Genomic DNA, 18,890 nt, shown 5'->3' on the forward strand with positions numbered 1-18,890 from the left:
CCACATCCCGCGCTGAACCCCCACACTCCTTTCATCTCACTTCCTTTGATAACCTCTTCCTCCCTACCCGATTTTCCGAACAGTTCCCAGACCACCACCTGGCCCCGCAGATGTAGTTTATTGCCTCCTACAGTAGGAAACTCACCCCCATCAAAGGAGCGGAGATTAATCAACGATTTCGCACCCCGAAGATCCGACTGATCACACGCATCCCCGTTCCCAGCGGAATGTCCAGCTGCGCGATAGCCATCACATGCTGAGATTGGGGTGGGAATCTCTACTGTAGATATGCTTGGGAACGAGCCTGAAGCGGGGATTCCGGGAATGCCTTTCCGTACTTCAAAAGTATTAACAATAACATGTAACCTGCAATAAAGCCATAAAACTGTGTATAAGAGGCCAGGCCTCAGAGATGTTGTTAGAGCACCTCGAGAAGATACCCCGTTGTCTGATTTGACGTGTTCTGCTCCGTCGGAATAAACCTCTGTTTCCTGCCTTCCAGTCTCCAGCGCCTGCCTCTTTGTTTGGTATTCTTGAATGGTTTGAGAGGCGGCTAACGCCGGGCAATACTTAAAGGGTAAACGATCTAAATCTGCCTCACCTTTCTACATACAGATCCGCCCACTTACCATAAGGACCATCGATTCCAGTGTAGGAATGCAGATGTGCTCCGGTTTAAAAGAATGATCAGCACAGATGACATAGATCCGACCGACACCACTTTGCAGCAGTTGACTAATGCTATGAAGGGTATGATACCCTATTGGCGCCCTGTGTCCAATAGTCTTAACATTTGACGGCTCACAAGAGTGGTGGAAGGGGCCATTAACACTATTGCAGGGATTTTGACCAATATTACTATAGAGGTCCAGGCTACGAGGCTTGTTGCCCTTCAGAACAGGACGGTGTTAGACGTTATCCTTGCTGATCGGGGTGGGGCCTGTCGCGTCATTGTAAGTTGCTGCTGTGTGCATATACCAGACCAGATGCAAGCTCCATAGGCTTGCATCTGACATACATCAAGGGAATAGCACATGGTCCTCACAGGGTAGTTGTGGGGCCTATTCACATCTTGGGGTTGGAAGATTCTCATTTTCCTGGTTACCATAGCTGGTATCATTCTAGCATGTCGTCTCTGCATACATTGCCTCCCTGCCTGTTGTGCCTGCTGTGTGCAAATCTTGACACCTCGCCACAAACACTTGGAACATGATTCGAAGAACAGGGTCATGATTCAGCAGGATATCCAGGATCTGATGTGCATTGATGAGGGCTTTTTTTTATATTAATGGTATATGTCTAGACTTCTAATATGTTTTTACGCATAGTAGAGAGTTTTAGCTTTCACTAGAAGGCAGCTGAGTTAACAAATGCTGCCTATGTTCGATCTTTTCACACCCTTTAGAATTGTAAGACCCTTACCTGATAGCAATAATCAAATTTAGCATTGAATCCTATAAGGAGGGTCTGTTAGAATTGAAATGTTATCCTATTGCTCATGCTCTGTTCTCATTAAGTTAGCATTCATGGCTCCATTTTATTAGCGGCTCCATTTTGTTCTATGACCAAAACTAAGCTTAGTTGCTTCAGCAGAAAGCTGCCTCGATGCATTTTTCCTGTCATTCTCCAAGGTCGAGTTTCGCTGCACTAAAGAATGTACTCTCTATTATGGCATACCTTTCTTGTTATATAGGCTCATTCCCACCTTCCAGAATGGTGGGCGCAAGTAGAGCAGCCTTGAAACAGAGATAACATGTACCCGGTCTCAGGACCGTAGCTCATCCTCATCCATCTTTTGTTTGCAGTGCCTGTATTGGAATTTTCCAGACTGGGCGGGTTCTTAGAGAATGGGAAATGTATAATATCTGATGTTATGTTGGGGGGAGTCAGTCCCTCAGCAGCTATCTCAGGAGGCTGGTCAGACTGGACTCCGCCATAGCGCAATACTAATAAATAATTTTGGTTTATATTCTCTACTGTCTGATCGACTCTTCATTTGGTTTGGAAGGACGAGAGGTGGTTGTGAGTGACCCGGGTGACCCTATTTGAGTCACTTCCTTCATTTATACCTTCATATTTGAGAATTGTTCACATTATATGCCATTAGAAAAACTCCATTTAAGGCCTTAAGGTTTGGCATGTTCTAAAAATGTACTGATTTTTTTGGTTTAGACCTCTGCTCTCTTCTTGGAATCTCAATCAATGCCATACACTCCCAGCTAATGCTGCTCACGTCCTGTTCCTAATTACTCTCTCTTGCACGTTTAATGCTATTTTGTCATTAAATTGTGAGCCAATTAAGCCTGGGCAGAGTTTGCGGAGTACTTCTTTACAGAACTCTTCGAAGTGACAAAAGAACTCCTCCGTGCTATGCGGAGTTCCGCAAGCAGCAGAGTGCGTTAGGGTCATGCTGTTCGTAGTGATTTTCAGCGCTGAGTGTTTTTCCCGTGCTGGAAAATCATTGCGCACTGCACCATGCGCAGTGCAAGAGGGCACTGCTTTCTTTCTGTTGCTCGGGTATATTTTCTACCCTAGCTGCATCTTTCTCAAAGCAAACGGAATGTTTCTCACCTTGTGCGGTGGCGAGCATACGCAACCCCTCGCATTGAGAAATCCAACACCCGTATTGAGAAATCTCATCGGGAGGTTGATTTTCCTTGCTCGCCAACTAGACCTTGACAAGTCGGAGGGAGAAAACATCTTAACGGGAGGTGTATTTTCCTCGCTCGCACTTGCCAACTTGATGGTGATGAGCGCAAGCAAGGAAAAAACTCAGTGAAATGTGGAGTGCGGAAAACTTCGCAAACTCTGCAAACTAAAGAGGCACTTGTCAAGCAGCTCTCTACTGGTTAGTGATCAGAGGAGGATTGCAGTTGAAAACTGGAAGCCAGGGGCAGCATTGCAAAATCCCACTGGACATGTTGATGTAATGCACTTTGAGGGCTGTAGCAACTCCGGAGGCCGCAGGGACCGGGACACATGGTAAGAAACAGGGGACATAATTAAAGTCCACAAAAGATGAAGAGGTGTGGACCCTTAGGGGATGAGAGCAGACGCACCATATGCCAGGGTTCTAGGATCCAGGGCAGAACTGCAACATACGATACCTGCTGTGGGACAAGGCAAAATAAAATGAATAACCATCAACATGTTCCTCCCCAGGAATCTTTAGAGCAGGGCCACTGCAATTATGCAATTTTGTCCATGTGATTTTTTCCGCATATTTATGGATTTGATGCCTTTTCCAAATAATCTTTCATCTGCCGCAAATTCTGCAGATTGTACCCAAAAAATACTCTAGCTCAAATAGATCAAAAGTTACTAATAACTCAGCAACGTATGTTATACTTATTGCTATATCTGTGTGTTAAACTGGTACTAATGTGATTAAAATTTTACCCAGGCAGTGTTAACATGTATAATTTACAAAATAATGAAGTAATACTATCACAAAATGTACTGCATTACGTATCATAATTTTCTTTTTCTTGCCACATAATTTGGTCAACCTGCTGCATATAATTTGGTACTCCCCAATGCATAATTCCAGTGGCATGACTTTAGAAGAGGGAGAATAAGACAAATGGTGCTAAGCACCTCATAGGGGTACCTGTTGGTACTTGTCCAGGTCAGATACAACCCTGGCTTCCTGCAGTAGTATCAGAGTTGTAAGCTGTGGGCTACTTTTCATATACAACTTCCCTAATGTCTATTTTTAAGATGTGTAGCCATTGGTTCCCTCATGTCCCTCCTAAGCCAATGAAGCCCACCATGTAAGAGCAGGGCCACTGGAATTATGCAGCAGGGAAGCACTAAATTATGCAATAGAATTGACTTAATTATGCAGCATAAGTATTACTTCCTTGTTTTGACTTTTTTTATATTAACAATGTCTGAGCACAGATTTCACCTCATTAGTACCAGGTTAACAATCAAATACAGAAATAAATAACTGAAAGATGACCAATTAACCTTTGGTAAGGGCCTTCCAATACACGCAGACACATTTCATCATATTTTATTCACTTTTGATCTGTTTGAGCTAAAAATAATGTTTTAAGATTATGCAGCAGATGATGGATTGTGAGCCAAATCCCTAATTATGTGAAAAAAGCTGCAGCTGCAGATTCACATATTTCGAGTGGCCCTGGGTAATAGTTTCCAGGTCCAATAGCCCAGACCACAGCTAGCTGAGGCATAAAAGTCTCACCACTGTGTGAAGTGTGGTTGATGCTCTGCTCAGAACACATTTATGTATAGTGACTCCATCTGTTTTTTTCATATTTTGGGTGATGTATCTTACTCTCATTAATAACAAACTCCAAAGCTGAGTATCATAAACCTTTACAGTCAGAACACAAAGTTATGAATATTTGTGAGCCATCTTGCCGGGCACGTAGGTGAATAGCTCTACCTACTTTTATACCGCTGTGGCCCCTTATGTCCTTTTCTCCAGAGTTGCATGAGTGCCCCATCTCTGATCCACAATCTGTGGGGTAAATTAAAGCAGCATCATGTTGTGACTGGAACAAAGAGCACAACCTACCCTTTTCCACCTATCTGTAACCACAGAGGCTTCCTGGGCCCAGAATACTATGATCTTGTTGAAGAGTAGCAGTGCGGGGTTTGCGTTCACAGAGGAACATCGTCTAAAGGCTTAGTATGGACCTCGGGCCACCTCTCCTTGGTAACATGAACAGACTGAAGCATCAGTATCCCACTGATACATACTACTCTGGGTGTTTTTCTAACACTTCGGGCCCCTTGTTATATACAGTCCTCCAAGAAGACCTGATACTGTTGAAGTTGAAGCCCCCCAGGAGGCTCTCCAACATCAATTGCTTCAGAAGACTATCTCACTCACCAGCACAATTTCTCACCGATCGGACTTCAGACACACCCCTTCACCCACCTGAGAATTCATATACTTGCATCATGACTAGCAATGTGGGCCCAATCCACAAAATCTATCAGGCCGCCTTTCTGTTGCTAAGGGATACAATAGCTATTCCACCAATTTCTAATCTGCACATAAAACGACCATCTACTGGACCATCAGTAGCATGTACAAAGGGCTGTTTCACTCACTTGGTACTAACAAGTACCTGTAACCTGATCACCGCACTAAATGACCCCATGTCACAAAAGCCACAGTGGTGGGTAGTGAATTCACTGTTGTATTTCAGCAATCATTCACTACCAGACCTAAAATCAGATGCACTATATGGTTTATCATGGGCATAACACAATCATAAGTGGTTCAGAAGAACCGTAGATTTCACCTGAAGCAATTACACATCACATGGTGACGTTGTGTGTTCATGCAGACTGGCAAGGGTACTGAATGGGATTTAGAGGTGTGTGAATTTAAAACTTCAACACTGTAATTGGGAGATGGCATGAAACATTCACCGTCGCAAAGATGAGTGAGGCTTCTTGTCACTCCTGCCCCTTTCCCTGGGGCTGCAAGTCTTGAGTGGCAGCAATAGAACACAATTGCTGCTAGGTAAGCCATGTTCTACCCATTAGTCCTGGCCCCTTGATATACCTCTGTAAAATAATTGCTGTCCTGAGATTTTCATTTTTGATGTGTGGTTTTGTATCACTAGAGAAGCGTATATAGCGCGCAGCTACCCCCAACGGAGGTGTCCCGGCGCTACGGACAGAGGGCAGTAGTGAGTATCTCAGCGTGGCTAAGGGTTGGAGAACAGCCAGGTTTTTAAATTGCGTGGAAACAGGCATTCAGATTCAATCATACAAAGAGATAGTGGCAGGCTATTCCATGATTTAGCAGTAATAACTGCAAAGGCTCTGCCCCCCATTCTGGAGCAATGAAAACGGGGAAGGCGTAGGAGGCATAGATGATTTGATATAAGTGATCGATTGGACTGGACAGCTTGAGCCTGGCTCTGAGAAATGCAAGCCCTTGACCTTTTATTGCTCTGAATGTCAGGACCAGGGATTTGAACTGTATGCGGCTAGTCACAGGCAACCAGTTTAGCTTCTTCAGATGAGGAGAGATTGAGTATCGATAGGGGATATTACATATCAGCCTTGCCGCTGCTTTCTGTACAATCTGCTGATGTTTAATCAAATAGACCGGAGCTCCCAAGTACAGACTGTTTGCATAGTCCAAGTGTGATGTTATAAGAGCGTGAATGATGGTCCTATGTGTATCCTTAGACGTATCAAAAGCCGCGGACAGGTCAAGGAGCACAAGCATAGCCGCCTCGCCTGCATCCACGCATTCGCAAATAGTCTCAGTCACCTCCAGGAGTGCAGTCACAGTACTATAAACGGACCTATATCCAGATTGCGAATCATGAAGCAGTTGTCCAGACTCAAGGTAGCCAGCAAGTTGTTCTTGCACTACTTTCTCTAGTATTTTGGCTGGTTTAGGCAAAAGGGAGATAGGCCGGTAGTTACTGAACACCGAAGGATCGGCTTCAGGTTTTTTCAAAATAGGGATGAGCATGGCCTGTTTCCATGGCGGGGGAACAGATCAGTTTGTAATGAGGTGTTCCAGATCGAATTTAGTGGAGAAATAATGAGAGGGGCAAGAGAGCTAAATAATGGAACTGGACACGGATCCAACGGGGACCCAGATTTACACAACAGCATTTTTTTCAAGGATGTTTCAGTCAAGATAGTGTTGAAAGACATAAAAGCCTCCTCCTTGGGTACCCTGGAGTCAGGGGCTGGGCCTGACAGGGGTTGATTGAATGTAACACAAATATCTATGATTTTTTCGTGAAAAAAGTTAGATAGGCCATCGCAGAGGCTTTGGCTTGGGCAGGTCGAACTGGATAGTACAGCAGGTTTAGAAAACTCTTTCACTATTTTGAACAAAGTTTTGGAGGAGGTTTCAGCAGAGCTGATTTTTCCAATAAAGTACTCTCTTATTACAGTATGTTTAAGTATGTGGAATTCTTTTATGGCGGCTCTATGGTAGACTTTAATGTCTGGATCATAGGATTGTCTCCAACTGCGCTCAAGCTTTTTGCAGTTGCTCTTTTTAGCACGCAAGGCAGGGGAGAAACAGGGTGCTGAGGGTTTGAGCCTAGAGGAAGCGATAGGTTGCATAGGGGCAGTAGCGTCAATGGCTGAGGATAACCAGGCAATGAAATTTGAGACATCGTTGTCCAGGTCCCCTACTGACTGCCAGGTAGAACTAGCGAGCACGGGGCTAGTGAGGCACAAGTGATTTTGAATCATTTCCTACCATAGTCCCTGGCCTGAACTGAAATGTCGGTGTGAAGGATAGTAGCCAGACTAAATGGGATTAGATAGTGGCCAGACCAAGGGAGAGGTGGGGGAGATGAAGTGGTCAGACCTGAATGATTGGTAAACAATAGATCAAGCGTATGGCCGGCCCGATGTGTGGGGTCACTAACCCGCTGGGTAAGATTGAGGTCCTCCATGGTATCCAGGAGCAATCCTGCTTTGGTGCATGAAGTATCATCTACGTGCAAGTTACAATCTCCTAAAATAGTCAAGTGAGAGTGCTTAAGCGATAGGTCGGCGGCCGTGGTGTGTAGATCAATGAGAGATTGAGGGAAAGAACCAGGAGGATTATATACATGAATACCCGCCAAGATTGAGTTTGCGGCTTCCGAGATGCTAAAATACATGGCTTTGAGAGAACCAGTGTTAGAAAGTTTTCTAGAGACGGTCTTCCAGCTTGAGCATAGGATCACATCAATCCCTCCCCCTGCTTTAGTGCCAATACGGTTAACCCCTAAAAAACGGTAGTCCGGGGGAATGGCAAGATTGAGGTCAGGATTAGAGGAATCTTTGACCCACGTCTCTGTTAAAAACATTAGGTCCCAGGAATGAGTGGTAAGGGAAAGCCAGATATCTCCCGAATGACGGGGTAGCAATCTACAGTTGAGCAGGCACGCCTTGATGAAATAGGGGGGGCCAGAGGGTGCGACTACCGGTCCAGTGGAGAGGAGAAGTGTTCTGGATGGAGCAGCAGGACCCAAATTAAAAGGGCAAGTGCGACAGCTAAAATGGTAATTGAAAGACCCAGAGAAATTGCAAAGTAACAGGGTGTAGCACCCTTTATTTCTAATTGTCAAAAGTTGGGACCTGGACCAACAAATACGTGCTCCAAGGGAACAACCAACAGCATGGCTGGCGCTGGTCCTGGAACAGGCACGGACAGGCGCAGACAGGCTTGCCTTAGGCACGCCATCGGCACGCCAGTGGCGAGCCCACTGCGCGCGTCCGCTGCACGTAGGAAATGACATGGCCCAGAGGTAATGGTGCTAGATGACAAAGGACAAAGGAATATGAGAGTTTTCCTTTCATTTTTTAAGAGCAGGCAGTGGTCCGTGGGACCACTGCCTGCTCTTAAAAAATGTTTTTACAAACATTCACAAAGGGGAAGAGTGTGAGGACACCTTCCCATTTGCTAATGAGTTACCACCTACTTTAAGTAGGTGGTAAAATGCGAATGTTTTGCAACCGCATTTCGGTCACAAAACATTTGTACATTCCAAAGCGATTCGGTATTAGGAAGGGACACCCTAAACACGCCCCTTCCTAATAGTGAATGGCAAACCCATTTTGCGATTCGATAACAGGTTACTGAATCACAATATATGATGTGCTGCATCTGAAAAGCATTTTTTGCATTCGAAAACGATTCTGCCAATTGGGCCATTTGAGAAGACAAAAATGCTTCATGCTTGTGTCCCCTGGCTTGTAATGTCATGAGTAGACAGAAATACGCTCAAATTACAATAATGTTCCGATCAATAGTTATGTTGTAGAAGATCCAATTTGCTGTAGTTGTTTGTAGGAGTCTCTACACTTGCAGAATGACTGTCCTAATGATAAAGTTAGTAATATTTTGGATTCATATTTTTAATCTGTGGTTAATTTATCACTGTTTGATTTCAGCACTTGGCTAAGAAATATTGCAAATGTTTTTAATGAAAAGCAAAGTCAAATCAGGAGCAAATATATATAAAACCTCCTTTAAGGCATTCTTTTTGAAATATTTATTAAAGCATTGGGAGTTGTGTCATACACAGTATGGAAAAAGATCTTTATTGGAAGGCGGGGTTTTTTGTTAAAAAAAACAGTATGCGGGCACAAGATATTGCTATTGCAGTTTCTGTAAACCAGACACTGTTGTAAATGGGTTTTCTGTCTTTCAGAAGAGGCCTCTGCTCACCAGACCTAAGTACTGTCAGAACTATCTTGCGCTCTAAAATAAACTGCAAAAGGCACTTGCAATGTTGTCTTCATCTTGAACACTGCGGGCAGCTTCGTCTTGCAGGTGAATGTTGTCTTTTCTGCTTCAAAGAAAATACATGCTGGGCTTTACAGATGTACCTTTTCACTCCAAATCCGGAGCATTCAGGGCGTTTTACTATGCCACGAGGGCCTCTGTTAAGCCCGAGTTCAAAGATGATTCATTCTCTTCGTTATCACTCTGTTGAAAGGAATGGTTTGTCTTGAGTAGCGCATACCACAAATGACTCAATTATTAATAGAAATATTGCAACTGCATTATTTGAACTCAAAGACAATATATCAAACGCTACACTTTCCAGTTTGTATTTTACACATCCGTGACACGAAGTGAAGACAGCAACCTTAGGGCACCCTCTAGTGGTGATGACAAATAACATTTAACGGACACAAAAAAACACATGGGGGCAGATTTATGAAGGCCTTGCGCCGCCGGTGCGTCACTTTTTCCCATGTTAAAAATGACGCACCGGCGGCGCAAGGCCTTCATAAATCTGCCTCATGATTTCTAGGGTGAACGTTCAAAATTCTTGCTATTTTCCTGCTTTGGCAGGGCACTTATGTATCAGCTCCTTCGGTCTGGAAACTTACTCAGTGGTGAATCTGTGATATGAAATGCCATGATAAACAAACAAAATTAGACGGAAAAGCATAGATACAAGTGGCCCTTCCAATATGGCAACCGAATCGAAGTTCATCACGGGTGTCTCAGTTCAATGATTTCCTGCAGTTTTCGATGCAAAGGTTGTTCAGGGTGTTTCAATGAAAAATCCAATTGGAGTAATTACTTTCTTACAGGACTATCAAGTGGCAGCTTAGTCATGGAATCCCGGGTTCCAGGCCACACTTTAATAGACAAAAGTATCTGCTTTTTAAGAGTGTGGTTTGGCTTACAGATATTAAAACATGGATAAAAGGAAAAAAAATCATAACTACCAAATGCACTTTTTCATGAAATGAAATGAAAATGTGTTTTATAGAGCGCAAATAGCTGCCCAGAGGCGTCCAAGCGCTAAAACTAACAGTGTATAGACAGCTGAGTGTGTGACAAAACAAGAAAAAACAGTCTATTTATTGAACAAAAAAGTTTTCAGGTGCTTCCTAAAAGAGGTAAGATCTGAGTTGGACCTGAGAAACAGTGACAGACCGTTCCAAAGCCTAGCTGCATTCAGGGAAAAGGAACGACCTCCTGCTCTGGACCGTTTAACCTTTGGCACGACAGCACGAAAAGCATTGGTAGACCGTAGCTGTCTGCTAGGGAGGTAAGGGGTGATTAAGGGACGACTAATTGCTGGGCCAGTTTCCCAGAATGCCTGATGAGCAACACAGAGAGATTTAAAACTAATCCTATCTCTTACAGGGAGCCAGTGTAGTTTTGTTAATCCTGGTTTAAGAGAGGTCCTGCGAGGGATTTGAAGCAGGGTCCGGGCCGCACAATTTTGGATCACCTGTAGCTTCCTCAGTGTAAAATCTGGGGCTCCAAGATAGAGTGCATTTCCAAAATCTAATCTGGAGAGAATCTATGCCTGAACAACAATTTGTTTTGCCTCAAATGGTAGCAAAGGAAGGATCTTCCTCAGCATTCTAATGAGGCCAAAACAGGTGGCAGATAGCACGACAGCTTGATGGTCAAACGTCAAGGACTTATCACCAGACATCCAAGCTTTTAATAGCATCCTTAGGGACTGGAGGAGAGCCCAGGCAAGCTGGCCAGATCTGGTCGACCACAGATGGAGCCGAATGACCCAACAGCATGACCTCTGTCTTGTCCCCATTACGTTTGAGACAAGACAGGGTCATCCAGCTGCTGACTTCACTCAGGCAGCCCACCAGATCCACCGTGCCCGCAGGGTCTTCGGCCCGCGTCAAAGAGACCACCAGCTGGGTATCGTTATGCCTGTGGTAGCTCAGTGGCGTGTCGAAAGGCCAAAGTGTCATGGTATTACTGTGAAATGCATGTTGCTTGTCACGTTTTTTCTTAATCTTTACTTACAACTTTCAGTGGTAGAAATGCGAAAAATATACATTCGAATAGGATCTTCATGTAAAGACCATCACCTGGCCAGACTCCCCAACACAGACCAAAACAGCCCAGGATCTGTTTTATGCCGTAAGGGAGCAAGAGGAGTGGTGTCGAGTGTGGCCATGCCAATCATGGTCAAAGATGCTTCTGGCATCTTGTCATGGTGAAGCAGAGTATGGTACAGAGGTCTGCTGATAAATGGACAATGCCTTAACATACATGTATTGCGATCCAAATCATGTGCAACAAAAAATTGATAATATTCTTCATTACACAGAGGAAAATGTTTTATGATATTGAAGAAGGAGTAAGAAGTGGTCTCTGAATCAGTGTAACTTACTGACCTATGGCAACTGCATGCAGGAATTGAGACACTTATCTCTTCAAAGGATCGAACACAATAATCTAGGTGGTGCTAAAACGTACCTGGCCATCTATTTTAACCATATCTTTAATCAGATGTTGAATCTTCACGATGGTGTTCTTGGGCGATGATTGAAAGTGTCCATCTGTAGAAGTTAGATATACAGTCTTTGAATGGAAGACTTCAAAGGAAAGGAAACTGATTTCCCTACAAGCATGCATACAACATAACTAGAAGAAACAGTAAGTGCAGGCCACTTGCAGCAGACATACAAAATATGCACATCATCCCCAAGAGTGTGATTGAAGTTATTTACTCGTATGTGTCAAGAATCCCAGGCTAGCACCAAGCAAATGCCTCAATGAGGAATGAACGCCTCCTCTCCCTTATCTGTGAATGTTACTACACAGTTTATGACAATTTCAAGTGAATCCCTCAGTGAGTGAATAATGCCTCTGCTGCCTCATCATCTATGAATGGGTATGTTACTACATAATTTATGTGAACCTCTCAGTCAGTGAATAAAAGCCTTAACTCCCTATCTATGAATGAGTATGTTAGTACATACTTCATCCAGTGCACAGCAATGCTATGCCCATTGGCGCATTTTACCCCTTGCTCGATGGTTTGTAAGAACTGGTCCTGTGTTTCTTCATGTTAACTCTCTTTTTATTATTTTAGTCCACATGTGGAAATGTGCGCCATTTTTCCAAGTTTCTCCTGTTCACCGTGTGCCCATCCGGACCTCGAAATGTAAACACGACAGAAGCGCTTGATGGGGGCGGGAAATGGAGTATGTAAGGTGTAGAGAGGGAGGAGCAAAGAGAGAGGATATCCGGTTAAATAGACGCCAGTTTGAGGAGTACATATTTATTTATTGGCACGAATGAGGTTGAAGGATTTGCAGCGTTTGTCACAGGTATGAGAGAGAGCCGTTATAGCGCATGAGAAACAGCCTCTTTTTAGACTCAGAGAGGGGGGACAACTTTGGAGGGTAAACTATTGGGGTTAAGAGAGTCAACATCTTGCTTGGAAGTTAAATCGGGGTTGATAATGTGCTCGAGAATTCGGGAATAATGGGGAAAACAGGTCTATTTAACAGTGCGCAGGTTGTGCTTCGGCATCCATTGCGGGGAAGTTTTTGTCAAATAAAGAGGGCGAAACAGTAAAAAATAAGAGGCTGCAGATGACATTTGATTAGTAAGATAATTGGCAAGTAAAACTAGTATTTGTAATTTTTGTCATTTGAGGTAAATGTGGGACATTGTAAAGAATGTGAGCACGCTACATTACAGCACGATTTTGTGATATATTATTATTATACTGCGTACTGATTTCGTTTTATTGTTATTTATTCTTCAGTGACCCCTGACATAGGGCACAGTCTGCCCGAAATGCATTGGGTTTTATTTTGAATGAACGCTGCCTTTTTTATGAAAAGCGCTTCTGTCGTGTTGTCATATCGAGGTCCAGATGGGCACATGGTGAACAGGAGAAACTTGGAAAAATGGCGCACATTCCCACCTGTGGACTAAAATAATAAAAAGAGAGTTAACATGGAGAAACACAGGACCAGTACTTTCAAACCGTCGAGCAAGGAGTAAAATGCGCCAATGGGCATAACATTGCTGTGCATTGGTTGGGGGGGAAAGGTCTCCATGCTTATTGGAGTTTTGTCTAAATCGTGTCATTTGGGCATGACACTGAGCTAGGAAGCACGAAGATTTGTTTCAGTGCATAATTCAAGTGAAATGTGGAGAAAATGGTATGCATCTCACCCCCCATGTGTGAGTACATACTTCATGACATTTTATTCCGGAAGCGAAACTCTCAATGAGTGACTTACACCTCCTGTTCCTCATCTATGAAAGCATTTGTTACTACATAGATCATGATATTTTGTTCCTAAAATGAATCCCCAGTGAGTGAATAACATCTCTGCTCCCTCATCCACCAATATGTTACTACATAGTAAATTGCATTTTATTCATAAAGCTAAGCCCTCAATGAGTGAATGAAAGCCTCCGCTCCCTCACCTAGGAAAAAAGTAGCTCTTGACATTATATTTACAAGGGATTCATTTAATGTTTAATTCAATGTTTATAGGAGGTGGTGCTAATATGTTATGTTATGTTATGTGCGATCTCTTCTATAGCGCACGGCTACCCCAAAGGGTGTCCCGGCGCTTTGGCAAAGAGACCTGAGTCCCAAAACATCCAGACAGCGGCTTATAAGTGGTCATGGAAGTCACGCGGAAAAGAGCCACGTCTTAAGCTCCTTTCTAAAGACGAGGAGACTGTTTATTTTATTTATTTATTTATTTATAGGTTTTTATAGCGCTATGAATAAACTCCCGAAGGAGTATCTCCGCGCTTATGACACCTAGAGTGGAGAGCTTAGATGGAGCTACGGGGAGATATTTTAACACTTTAATACCAAAGGTCTAGTAAAAACCAGCGGATAAATGCTTAGCATAGGCTAAACAGAAAAGTTTTCAGACATTTTCTGAATTCTAGATGACTCCCACACTGTTTTAAAGAAAGCGGGAGGGAATTCCAAAAGCTTGGGCCTACCACAGACAAGGTCCTACCTCCTTGCCTTGCTTTGGTGATTTTTGGAATGTTCAACAAGAGCTGTTCACCAGACCTAAGGGTACGTGTAGGAACGTAGGGAACAAACTTAGTAGCAAGATACTCAGGTCCTAATTCATTGAGGCCTTTGTGGATTATACAGCCGATCTTAAAATTCACTCGCTGCCGTATTGGCAACCAATGAAGTTTGTGCAATAGAGGTCTAGAAGGAGACCTAGGGGGAGCATTGAGCACCAACCTCGCTGCTGTATTTTGTACCACCTGTAGGCGGTTGAGGACCTCTTCGTTAGCTCCTGCCAGGAGGCCGTTGCAGTAATCAAGGCGGCTGATAATCAGAGCTTGAACCAGGGTTCTCCTATAAGAATCCGGAAGGAAAGGAAAAATCCTCCAGAGGAGACCTATTACGTGGAAGCATGTTCCTACCGTAATGGAGACATGATGTTTCATAGTCAGCTCTGGTTCTAGTCTGACTCCTAGGTTCTTGATCACTGTTTTGGGCTCAGGGACTGGGCCCAGATCAGGAGGCCACCAGTCTGTTGGCTTTCCTCAACGAGATCGGGAGCCCATTCCAATGGAGGGCCGCTAGATAACAGAAAGACCGTCCTCCCATCCGAGCACGTTTGATGGGCGGGACCACAATCGTAGCTGAAGTAGCCGATCGCAGCATCCTCCTAGGTGCATAAAAAGCCATTCGCTTCTTGATATAATTAGGACCTACAGAGTGAAGGGCTTTAAACGCCAGAGTAAGAGTTTTAAAAATGACTCTTTTAGAGATGGGGAGCCAGTGTAACTCTTTGAGCAGATTGGAGGCTCTAGCTCTACTTGGAAGGCCAAAAATGGCTCTTGCAGCCGAATTCTGAACTATTTGTAGTCTTGTCAACAAATATTTCGGCAATCCCGCATACAAGGCGTTAGCGTAATCAAGTCGTGATCCTATTAACGCCTGAACCACGATTTTTTTGTATTGCACGGATAGCAACAATATGTATTAGTAATAGTACCATTACGATGTGATTAGCTTCTTTTGACTATTATCTAACCTGAAAGCATTGCAAACACACTATTTCCAGTTTTCAATCAATGTACTGTACATTACAATTCGGAAATGCTGTGCAAACACCAGACATGCAGCATGTAGTAGCTACTTCAAAGAAGATCAGTACTCAAAAAACAAAAAAACAAATAAATTGTTGAAAACCATTTATTGCTTCTTCTAATAGGCCGAGACTGCCCCTTCTTTCTACTGATTATCTTAAGTTTATGCAAATGTTACTATGCAAGCAGACAAGGTACTTTTTCAACTGTAATGTGTTACTACACTAGACATATGGTGTGAAGGATTAGCGGCGAACATGTACCCATGGTACGAGTTAGCGCTGGTGTACATTTCTTACCTTTCGTAGCAAAGAATGAGCGATCAATCCTGTAAAGACATGGAAGAGCAGATTATGGTCAATAAACTGGTGTTACTCATGAATAGTGACCACATGTAGTTGTTGTGGTATATCATGTGGTGCTCATAATGTTGGCAATCTACCTGCTCTCCTCCCCCTCCAACAGTGTCCTGTAAAATGCGATCTCAATATCCAGGGCCATCTTGACGTTCAGCAGCTCCTGGTACTCACGCTGGTGGCGTGCCACTTTTTCTTTCATGTTCTGGTTTTCAACACGAAGGTGGCTGATGATGTCTTGGTTGCAAGCAGTTTCCATCTCAAAGTTATCTTCCCGCTCATGCATCTGGAGCACCAGAGACTTGTTCTGCAAACAGTGATAGGACCAGTGGTCATTCCAAGGACACATTTCTGAATTATGACTACTTATTATCATGGCTAAATGAGAATGTGTGGGTATCAAGTTAGGATGGGCTTTCAGAAATCTAAACCCAGCAAGTACATGAACCAGAAATCCCTCAAACACCAGTAGTGGTTTAGCAAAAAATGATTGGGCCCTATTGTGCTATATGCACTTAGGATTAAATGATGGCCTTGGCTACCATTGTCTTCATTGCCTCTATGTGTTTCACTTGCATTTTAACTTGCATTTTCATTTCATGTCACCTTAAAGCTGCAGAGTAGGAGAGTTTCAAAACAGCCTTGTTCGGAAAAGAATGTGTGTTTGAAAGCATGAGAGAGAAATGTGTGAAATTTAGTTCTCCATCTCAGTGTGTGGTGCTAAAGGCAGTGGTGCACAAATGTGCAGTATGTTGTATATTGGCTTTGACATGCCCTCGTGTCATCTTGAATTCTGAGTTTTACACACACAAGCAGGCCCGCAGGTTCAGATTGGTTTCCTCTTTCAAGGGAGTTTGCACACTTTCTGAAATGTTTTTGTACTTTCTCAAACCGATGCAAGATTAGGGAAACATGAAGTATGGGAGCGCAAAGAAATATGTGAAGTATCCTGTGCCTTGGAATGCTTGCTGGCACCTGGCCAGCTTCACTAAGTTTCTGGTGCATTCAGAACAGTATAAAACTGGAGTCTTTTGACTTGGAAATCGGGTTCTCCTACTGAGGGACGGGCACACCCGTTCGATGAAGCATTTCCAGGCTTGAGAAGTCTCTTGACCCCAGATGAAGCTATTGCAGCTGGTGAGGTATTTTCTCTGCTGATCATTGGATTGGAGACATATGTGCATATACATATATATACATATATATACATATATATATATATATATATATATATATATATATATATATATAGTACTTTCTACATGTGTTTTCATCTGAGTGACCATGCTGTGAAGTATTTCTGTTCCTAACTATATATTTATGTACATAGAGTTATTCTTCCATGCATTTATCATTTACTTGTGTTCTATTTCCCTGCATTTTTCTTGTGAATTTTACTATTGCTTGCATATACCTACATCTATCTATCTATCTATCTATCTATCTATCTATCTATCTATCTATCTATCTATCTATCTATCTATCTATCTATCTATCTATCTATCTATCTATCTATCTATCTATCTATCTATCTATCTATCTATCTATCTATCTATCTATCTATCTATCTATCTAAATATATATGTATACACATATATATATATATATATATATATATATATATATATATATATATATATATATATATATATATATATATCTATATATACATATATATATCAATCAGCAAATCTACGGACCACCTGCAGCTCTATAGAACTAGCGGAGAAGGAGAACAGACCACTGGAGTACGGCAAGATGTTCCTTTCTTTATTGCCAAGTATTACAAATGACGCGTTTCGGAGGCGAAAGCCTTTGATCACACAATGGTCACAGCAACCTTTTCCATTTTTAAATGCTTTAAAGTGCACACCCACCGAAATCATGTTACTTGGTCATGTGACCATAGAAAGTGAGAACATACTTTGTAAACTCCACAAAAACGAATATATACTTGTGTATATTTACTTATTTGCTGAATACATCCATAAAATGGATATAAATATAGCAGCAATGTTATAATAAATACAATCTCAGTTTAAATACAGATATATATATATGTATATTTCTTCCACCTTTGTTCCCCTTCACTGGATTCTGCAGCAGTCCATGCAGGTGCGATCCCCTGTGGCGGAACCCTGCCGCTTCATATTTCCACACAATCCTTCCAGACAGGAAAGAAAAATAGGCCACACTCTTGAAGTACTTTTTGCAATTTGTTTTTGTTTCTTACTCCTTCATTCAATAGAGTTAATCAGCGAGACTAGATCTACTCGTTTCGGTACCTCCTAATACCTTGCCAACGATCAACTGACCACTTGTCAACTCTCTATTCAAGTATTCAAACCGCTACGCCATCATTTCCTGTTTGAGTCACAAGTATCCCTTTGCATTCTGGAGAATATAGTTAGTCTTATTACTCCTTTAAACGTGAATTTCTCCACCGTGACAATTTAAACTATTGGCATTTTATATGGGATAAAATCCCCTTTATATTTTATCAGCATGGCTTGTTCCAATGTTCAACTCAGTCCCGCTTTATTTGTGAATCTTTTTCTTTTTTTCTTCCTCGTTCAATCCAACTTTATTTATCATCATGATATTTATTTTCGGGTAAGTGTATAATTAGGTTTGTATTTCTTTCCAAGCCACCCATTTCCTTTCGGGTATGTATCAAACCCAGCTCATTCGCACCCCTCCAGTGGGGCTACTTATGTCACATTTCTTCTCTTCGCTTTCCTTAGTTTCCTTATTCAGCTTCATCGAGAATTACTCTCTTATTACGCATGAATATATTGCTCCTCCGATTGATTCAGGCCGTGCAGGCTTAATGTTCTCATATTTAGAATATGGCACGATTATTTTTGGTGCAATAGTTTTTCAACGTCCCCACCACATTCTCTTTTTGGTACCGTCTCTATTCCAAAGAATTTCAACTGTTTCCAGTCCCCTTGATGGACCTGCTCCATATGTTTCACCACGGCATTAGCATGTGGGGGCAACCATACACAAAGACAGAGCTAATGCTGTGGCAAAACATATGGAGCAGGTGGGAAAAGGAAAGAGCATGGAGCACATTTAACGATCATGTGTTGAATAAAATTGTCAGTTGGAAAAGATTAATTGATGATTAATTCAAAATTTGCACCACAAACTTTAAATTTACCTATAAGATAAGCAATGAAAGATTAGTATTC

At 42.6% G+C, this 18,890-nt stretch overlaps 1 protein-coding gene across 1 annotated transcript in view; it reads right to left on the reverse strand.

Annotated features, from left to right (window-relative positions):
• Window positions 1–15,775: 15,775 nt before the first annotated feature.
• The window catches only part of LOC144784144 (vimentin-like), a 33,231-nt gene continuing 30,116 nt past the window's right edge, over window positions 15,776–18,890 (reverse strand). Inside the window, exon 6 of the mRNA XM_078662820.1 lies at window positions 15,776–16,000. Coding sequence (XP_078518946.1) covers window positions 15,776–16,000 — 225 coding nt within the window. The remainder of the gene's footprint in view (window positions 16,001–18,890) is intronic.

This window comes from Lissotriton helveticus, chromosome 10 (assembly GCF_964261635.1).
Source record: "Lissotriton helveticus chromosome 10, aLisHel1.1, whole genome shotgun sequence".
NCBI lineage: Eukaryota > Metazoa > Chordata > Amphibia > Caudata > Salamandridae > Lissotriton > Lissotriton helveticus.